This window comes from Rhagoletis pomonella, unplaced genomic scaffold (genome assembly GCF_013731165.1).
Source record: "Rhagoletis pomonella isolate Grant_MI unplaced genomic scaffold, Rhpom_1.0 Rhpom_scaffold_00008, whole genome shotgun sequence".
NCBI lineage: Eukaryota > Metazoa > Arthropoda > Insecta > Diptera > Tephritidae > Rhagoletis > Rhagoletis pomonella.
The window spans coordinates 31,392,916-31,401,907 of record NW_023458562.1 but is presented as its reverse complement, the minus strand read 5'-3'; the positions used below and the strand labels follow the sequence as shown (position 1 = coordinate 31,401,907).

The following is an 8,992-nucleotide window of genomic DNA, read 5'->3' as shown; positions in this document are numbered from 1 at the left end:
ATCAAATACAATTAGTGTAATTGAAATGAAACGGACACATTGGTTAGGGAACATACTTGAAGCGGCAACAATTATGAATGACCAATGCACCGGAGCAGAAAACCGCAATTACCAAGATAAAAGAAAGGAGCAGATGGTGCCCGATAAAAGGTTCGGTCTATTGGCGGACATGGTTGGGTCAATATGTGCGAACACATCACATCAAAGTGATGAGTGGATTCTGGGGAAACGGTTTTCTTTAGAACAAGCTTTTTTAATTAAATAAAAAATGGGTTAAAAAGGTGATTAAATAAATTAATATTGAGGAAAGTTTCTTAGAAGTTTGCTCTAAGCTGAAACCGCGGTAAAGGAAAAAATTCACCTAATTGTATTGGGGAATTCACAAATTAATTAACTTTTTATTGAGAACTTATATTTTCAAAATAAATAAATCTAGGTTATGTAGCGATGGCACTAAAAGTTATATGAAAACAAATATGTTTAGGAATATGAATACGATTGCAACTCTCTTTACCGCTAACTTGTTTAAGGAGATATCGATATCGATAACGATCAATATTAATTATTAAGGATACCGATAATGAAATTCTACTAATATTATTAATGTGAAAGTTTGTGAGTGAGTGTGTAAATATGTTTGTTGCACTTTCACGCTGGCATACAGATTGGTTATAGGATAGATTAAAATATAGAAACATTTTTGCCACCCTTTTCAAAAGTTAATAGGTTAATTGAAATATTACAACTATGTGGCTGTGAAGCGAAAGCGGTTCAAAAGCGATTTACTTCGAAAATATTTTTGAACAAGCATACTCCAGTCCAAAAAGTTAGAGTAAATTAAATTAGCAAGTCAAATAAAATACCACATTTTAATAAAGGTATCCTCAGAAAGAGGTTTAAAAAAATTGTGTATCGAAAATTTTTTAAGAGGCTGCCAACTCTTTAGAAATTCAAACTCAATTTAATTAACCAGTTAAATTAAATATCTTTATATGGGCACAAGCCAAAGAGGTTTAAGAAAGATTTATTTCGAAAACGTTTCTGAAGAGCGTTGCCACCTGTTTGGAAATTCGAATGCAATTTAACTAGCAAACCAAATTAGGTATTGTGAAACGGGAAACCTTTATTTCGAAAGACTTGCCACCTGTTCCAGAATTTAAAATTAATTTTATGAAAATGTTAAATGATATATTTTTGAAAAGCGTGTCAAACGAGAGAGGTATGGAAACGATTTTTTTGAAAATGTTTTTGAGAAGAGTTGCCACCTGTTCAGAAATTAAGAATCGACCTAGTAAGAAGTTAAATAAAATATGTATGTGAGTATGGGTTGCAAAAGATAGAACTTTAAAGAGCTTTATGTCCAAAATACTCTTGAAGTGGGCTGCCACCTGTTTAGAATTTCGAATTCAATTTAATTAAAAAGTTAAGTTAAATATTTTCGTATAGGCTTCAAACAAAAGAGGTTTAAAAAAACTTTATTTTTAAAGTAATATTGTAGACGGTTCCCACCTATTTAGTAGTTTAAAATCAGTCTCTTTTACAAGTTAAATGAAATATTTTAATATGGCTGTCAAACGAGATAGATTTATGGAGGCTTTAATTCTATGAATAATGAAGTGCCAAAAGAATTCAGAAAACAAGCGCGCAGGTCCAAACGAGAGACTATTGAAGCAAGCCCAGTAAAGACGAACGAAATGACTAGGCTCAGGGTACTGCTATTATGCTCTCTCTCGAAAGTTTACTAGAAATTGTTAGAGTTTCATCCGGGGGAATATTAGTTATTTATTATCCTCAAGAACCGTTTATGAAATAAGACCGTAACAAATCAGCAATACCGTAAGTTGTCTAATGTCCCATCGCAATGACAGCAATTATCTAGTTGGACCATCTGGGGTTAAAGGCAATAGGAATTTGCTCACCTTCAGCCCCTCGATGTATCCAGTCATAGCTGGAAAAATTATTTACGCAGTTTCTGATTGTGGAATTGTTATCCAAATGTATGAAGGCTATTAATGGATTGAAAATCTTGATGTGAGCTCTGTGTAGTCAAATGGTCAGATGGCTCATTATTAGGTACTCGCGTAAGACCTGGAACTGAGAGCAAACGGCCTTTATGCTTACTCAGGCTTGCATTTTCGAAATTGCTTGTTAAAGAGCTGGCCAATAACTTGAACGCAGCTTGGCTGTCACTGCAGATACGTAAGCTCTTGCCCCTCCACCTATTTTACACCATGCAGTCCATGACCATGAGGTCTGCGAAATGCCTTCGGAGAGGTGTAAATCCACAGGATTCCTCTTGGGGACAGACACCACGATTTACCAAAGACCTGTTTAAATTTTCAGAATGTTGGTAAGGATTTGGAGGTCCATTGCTCAACGTGAGAAAAGTTTACTATTGAAGATAACACCTAAATATTTTACTTCAGAAGAAATTTAAATAGTCCTTTAAGGACATGCCCGGGCAGAGGGGACAAGGTCTACCAACATTCATCGCCTAGTGATGAGCGCATGACTACTTCTGGTCGAGTTAGTTAGTGAGTTAGTGGACAGGAAACAACTGACAGAGAAGGGCCTTTAATGAGGCAGGCCACATTTTTTGCATAGACCTGGGCGTAGAAATATTCCTTGGGCATTTAGATGTATTTCTGCATCAAAAAGAAAATTTTGAAAAAAATGGCGCTTACGTTATTTTGGCGGTTAGGGCTTGATATGCTGTTTTTTAACCGACCTCACAAAAAGGAGAAGGTTATCGATTCCTCCGAATATTTTTAATTTATTTTTTAAATGATGTTACCGCATAACTTTGGACCACGTTAACCGATTTCTATAATAATTTTTTTAAAGGAAAGATGTTACCTCTCAGGTCGTCCCAACTACTTTAAATCCGATCAGTGGATCTGGAAGAAATTAACGACAATCTTAAATTTTTATATGAGGATTGAAGTCGGTTTTTTGCTTAAAAGCTACTTGTTATTTAATGATTTAGACTTTTATAAAAAATATCAAACATTAAATAAACAAAGGAAAAATATTAAATCTTTTTATACCCGAGCGCACTTGTGCACAAGGGTATATTAATTTTGTTCACATAACGGTTGTTTGTAACAGCCAAAACGAATCGAGATAGATATAGACAAATGTATACAAAATGAAAATAATGAAAAAAGAAATCGATTAAGCCATGTCTGTCTGTCCGTCCGTCTGTCCGTCTGTCCGTCTGTCCGTCCGTCCGTCCGTCCGTCCGTCCGTGTACACGATAACTCGAGCAAAAATTGAGATATCTCAACGAAATTTGGTATGTAGGTTTCAGTTAATCCAAGGTAGGTTGGTGTTGAAAATGGGCGAAATCGGACAATAACCACGCCCACTTCCCATATAACGGTAATTTCCAGAAATACGAAAACTGCGATATTTTAGTAACTACTGAACTACTAAAATAATTCACTCAAAATTGATATTTACAATAATTTTTAGACGAAAAATAAGAATATTATAAATTTTTGGAAAATGGGCGTAGCCACGCCCACTTATGGTTACATGTGTATATCGTGGTAACCGCTGCACCAATTTCTTCCAAACTTGGCACAGTTGTTGGCCTTCGCACAACATACCAAATGGCCGAAAATTTTTAAAACCGCTCAATAACCACGCCTACTTCCTATATAACGGTAATTTTCAGAAATACGAAAACTGCGATATTTTAGCAACTACTGGAGATTATTCACTCAAAATTGATATTTATAATAAGTTTTAGACGAAAAATAAGAATATTATAAATTTTTGGAAAATGGGCGTAGCCACGCCCACTTATGGTTACATGTGTATATCTTGGTAACCGCTGCACCAATTTCTTCCAAACTTGGCACAGTTGTTGGTCTTCGCACAACATACCAAATGGCCGAAAATTTTTAAAATCGCTCAATAACCACGCCCACCTCCCATATAACGGTAATTTAGAGAAATACATAATCTTCGATAAATCAGTAAATATTGAAGCTAATTTATTCAAAATTGATGCTTGCAACAATTCTTTACCAAGAAATACGTTTATGGTAAAATTTTGGAAAATGGGCGTGGCACCGCCGTTCTACCAATTTGTACCAAACTCGGTGTGGTTATTGTGCTTGCCACATATAAGCAAAACGTTGAAAATTATTGAAATCGGACTAAAAGAACGGCCGCTTCTCATATAACGGTAAATTTCAGAAATGCTTGAAACTTCAATATTTCGAAATTGAAGGACGCTAATTTACTCAAAATTGATACACCCCGGCTTACCATCTAGCGGCAGGTTTCGGAAAGGTGAAAAAACATATATTTAATACTTGCGCCGGGTATTTAATGTTCGGCTCCGCCCGAACTTAGACTTTCTTACTTGTTTCTATTATTTTTTCCACCACTGTAAGTATTATAGCAGACTAATCTGGTATATGTTGCTCATTTCAATTTAAAGGGAACATTATTTTGACATTTTTGGCATTAAAAACAATTTATCTATAATCTAAATATTGCTATAATTATAAACGGTGCACTGCGCTTTAAGTGTCCAATCGACCGTTAACGCTCCACTTGCCTATAAAAGCAGGTTTACCAACAGTTGAGTACAAATTATAAAGAAATTATATTTCCGAAAACACTTACGCAGCAGAAGGTGCCTCAACTATTTTATGTATTATACAGTTAGCCTGTTGGCCATTTTGCTTGGTGCTTCGGTGCAAAATGTAAAGGTGAGAAATGTTAAATTTCATTTATGCTATAAATAATTCAAAATTCCTTTCTAGTCACGCTACATCTCACTCTCATTCAATGTGTCTCTAAAAATGGACGAGGATCGCCAAGAACAGCAGCAGCAGGAACGTTCATTTGAACGGCAACAAGAGCTGTCACGTCCAACACTCTCTGCTGCTGTCTTACGTTCATGCATGAAAGAAACCGAACTCTCCATGGCCGAGCTAAAACGATTTAGTCTAAGTTTGCTCACACATGATCCTGAAGTTTTGAATAGCACCAATGGCCAGACTACGGAACAGCCAAGTGCTGCTGATGCGAATGACTATGATTCAGTGCTCGATGAAGACATTAGCTATGAAGAAAATGCGCAAAAAAGGAATATTGCGGTGTATGAAGATTCACGTTCACTAAAAGTTGGTGACAGTGGAGATGAAGCGCTGCAATGTTTTGCCTATTGCCTCTACGAGCAATTGGGTCTCTTTTCGAAGGGTGTGTATATGGAGGATCAGCTCTTCGCCAAGCTGTATGCGATTGTTGGGCGTGAGAGGCATTTGGTGAAGCAGTGTATGGACTTGAATGCCATGAATATATGTGAGTCTTCGTATGAAATGCATTTATGCTACGCACGCCTTAAGATCAGTGTTGCCAGAACTTTTTGGACGAACCGGCTAAATTGGCAAATAAAACCGGCTAAAAACGGCTAAAATGTTTCAACTAAATTTCGCGTGTTTTATTTAAGTAAATCACGAGTAAAAAGACTATTTCTTGGAGAGAAGTTACAAATTCGAGCCGGAAAAAAATTTGCCAGCAAGAATTTGCAATTAGGAAAAACATATGATTGGGGCACATGGTGGGATTTTTTGTCGACGATAATTTGAATAAACAAGTTCGTTAAATTTAAAAATTTACAAACTGGAGCAATTTTAAAATGAAAAATGTAAGTTAATACTTGTTTACATAATTAATTTAGTTAATTCCAATGATTTGAAAGGTACTCGGCAAAAAAAAACTATTCTTAATCGGAATGCAATCTCAACCAGAGTCGATATAGTAAACCCGACAAAGAAATTTAAACGTATGTTGAAGAAAGTCGGACTTTACAGAGTCGTTCATACAGAAAATTGCAAGTTTCTCTACATGAGAGAGAATTTGGGAGCATTTTTTCCTACTATTTGATGTTTTGAGTGATAATTCCCGCTGGATTTTCGACGAACAAATCTATTGTCTTCCCTACAAGGCCGTTTCAGACTGACCAATTCTCAATACACTCAAATAGAAACCAATACACATAAAAAACGCATTAAAAATTTCCATTCAATTTTAAGGCAGTAAAACAACGACCTTAAGTTAATATCAACCGAGGCCATATGTTGACAAGGGATGCAAAATCTCAGTTACACAAAAGAACTTGTCAGATTTTTCAGAAATCCCTTCAATTTTGATGTAAAATATGATGCCAAAAGTCTGCAGATCTCCCATTTGGATGACCAGTCATATGACCGGCAGATGTCTCGTAGGATTCCCAGAGAGTTTTGTTTTACATAGAAATTTGTGCTCTTTTATTTTCATTTTGACTCACTTCAGTGTTGGTTCCTTTAGTTCAAGTTGGCATTCGGTTTTTGGAATTTAAATAAGTTCTCAGCAAAAAAGTTTGTTTAAAAAATTACATATGTGTACATAGTGCTTGAAAATATAAATTTTTCCCTTACCTCAAACCTTTGAGAGTGGGCAAAAATGATGTTTTGTAATTTAGGCAGAATTGAATATGCGCTATCTGGGAAGACAATATCGACATATAATATTTATTCTGTTTGTTGGCACTATATCCAAACACAAACGCATCTTAAGTGTCTTAACAGTGAAACAATTTCTTATTTTCTAAGTTTGCGAATACAACTTCACACTTAAAATTAAGACATTTATAACAAACATTTTATGAAGAAAATCCCCGTTACGGCCTTATTTGGAGAAAATATATTCGTTTAAAATTAAAATAAGCGAAATCGGCCCAATTTTATATAGCCCTGCCTGACATGAAAATTTTCTCCACGATAAGGCTTAGTAGCCATTTCTAACAGATTTTGGGTGGCTTAGTCAAAAATGGAAACATATATACATATTTGAAATTTAAGAAAACAAGGAAAATAGCAAAATCGGCTAAAAACGGCTAATTTTTTTCTGCAAAACGGCTAACAAACCGGCTGCCGGCTAAATCGAAATTTCTCCGGCTGTTTGCTATCGAAACCGGCTAAATCTAGCCGGAAAACGGCTAAAATGGCAACACTGCTTAAGATGCTCGAAGAGGAGAGCCAACTGCGCGATGCACTTGGGTATGGTGAGCGTGCTGATGAGAGAGTGATGGAAGAGGAAGAAGAAATTGAGGATAAAGAAAACGAAGAAGAAGTTGATACAACGCAGGCGAGCATTAAACAAGAATTAGATTGAAAGAAGTGTGGAAAATGTCGAAAGGAGTTGGCTTAGCTGATTCGAGCAGTAATGGGATCTTGTAAATTATGTATAGCTTTGGAAACTTAAAATGATTTCTTAGAAAGGATGAATGAAGCACGTGAAGTAAAACGAAATAAAATGAGGTACAACTACAAGCAGGAGCACGGTGTACTAGAGAGAGAAACTGTTATAAAAGTAAAAAAAATCAATTTCATTTAGCTTGTAGGAACTTATTTTTATTTATTTTTTAACTTTTTTACTTTTTGAAATTTAATTTTCTTTCAGTATTTACACTATTTTTTTTTAAGAGAAAACAGTTTTTTGCTTAATTTCATTTCGTTTTAGTGAACTTAATTTTTTACTTTATTAATTAAATTTCGATTTAATTTTTAGTTTTTAATGTTTTGAAAAGAAAAATACATACATATATTTATATTTTCTAAAGTATTAAGTATTTTAAGAATTTTTTTTTATTTTCTTATTATATATTTTTGGTTTTTTATTTCATTTTCAGATTTTATTTTTTAAGAAGAAATTTTTTTGCTGCATTTAATTTAGTTTCTAAAATATTTTTCTCTTCTTAACTATGTTTTTTTCATTTTTACATTTTACTCTTTCAATAAGAAATTTGTTTTTCAATTTCAATTAATTGAAAAAATTTGTTTTATTTCTCTCCTTTTTAACTGTTTTTTTTTTACTTTAATTTTCCTTTAAATTTTATATTATGGAAAACTTTTTTTAATTTCATTAAATTTTAAGGAACTTATATTTTTTTCTTTCATTGATTAAATTTGTTTTCTTTCTTTAATAAAATTTTCTTTTAATTTTTAGTTTCTGTTGTTTTAAATTATTAGCTTTTATTGTTTTAAAGGAGAAAACTAGATGCTGTTTTGGAGTCATTGCATTTTTAGAAAACTTATAGCTAAAATACAATTAAAAAAACGTTACGACCTCCTCGTTAGCAGATCTTTCGATTACACTATCGAAAGACAGTAGAGAGCTTTCAAGATAAGAATTGAGAATTGTCTCAGGAAAGACGTTTGTTTTTCAAACGCCTATTACGTTTAGGGTTCGAACGATACTATCGATATTGAGTAAGTATCGATACTGAGGGTATAAAAATGAGTACTTTAATACTCGATACCTTATTTGGTGATTTTACTCGATACTTTGCAAAGTACTCGTAGTATCGAATACTTATTAAAAAACACACTTTTTAAATTTTTTCTTCCATTAGCAACCCAATTTTCTTTGCTTATATGGATTCTAGCATTCAATTTTGTCTATCACTTAAAATAAACTGAAATTGCGTGTAGTCTGTTGCATAACATAAACCAAATAAGTAAAAGTTTAACGGCCTTATTCATAAAAAATAAAGTAGGTTTAAAGAGCTTAATAAAATGACATTTTCATACATTTTTCAGTTTATATACCTTTTTTATTTTTTATGAATAAGGCCATAAAACTTTACGCAAAGTTCACGAAAATGCAGAATTTTTAGAAACTTTTTGGGTATGCGGTTTTGTAACCTATTCAAGTTTACGTGTAGCCTTCTACCGTTGACTTTTAATTCAAACTTCCACATTATTATACTAAAATTGAATAGGATACAAAAATGCATACCCAAAAAGTTTACAAAAATTTCTTAATAAAATTTGGAATTCGTGAAATTATATATATATATATATATATATATATGTGTATGTATGTATGTACATTTAACGTTAAAATTAGTTCTAACGTGAAAGTAAGTTTTGCAATGAAATAAAAATCAAATATTTTAAATTTCTATTGTTTTAATTTCAGGAAATAA

At 33.4% G+C, this 8,992-nt stretch overlaps 1 protein-coding gene across 1 annotated transcript; it reads left to right on the top strand.

Annotated features, from left to right (window-relative positions):
• The first annotated feature begins 4,667 nt into the window (after positions 1-4,667).
• LOC118745261 lies at positions 4,668-7,176 on the top strand. Its single transcript, XM_036478787.1, has 3 exons — positions 4,668-4,727; positions 4,782-5,372; positions 7,024-7,176. Exons 1-3 carry the CDS (start codon positions 4,668-4,670, stop codon positions 7,174-7,176), a joined length of 804 nt encoding a protein of 267 aa, XP_036334680.1.
• Positions 7,177-8,992: the final 1,816 nt, after the last annotated feature.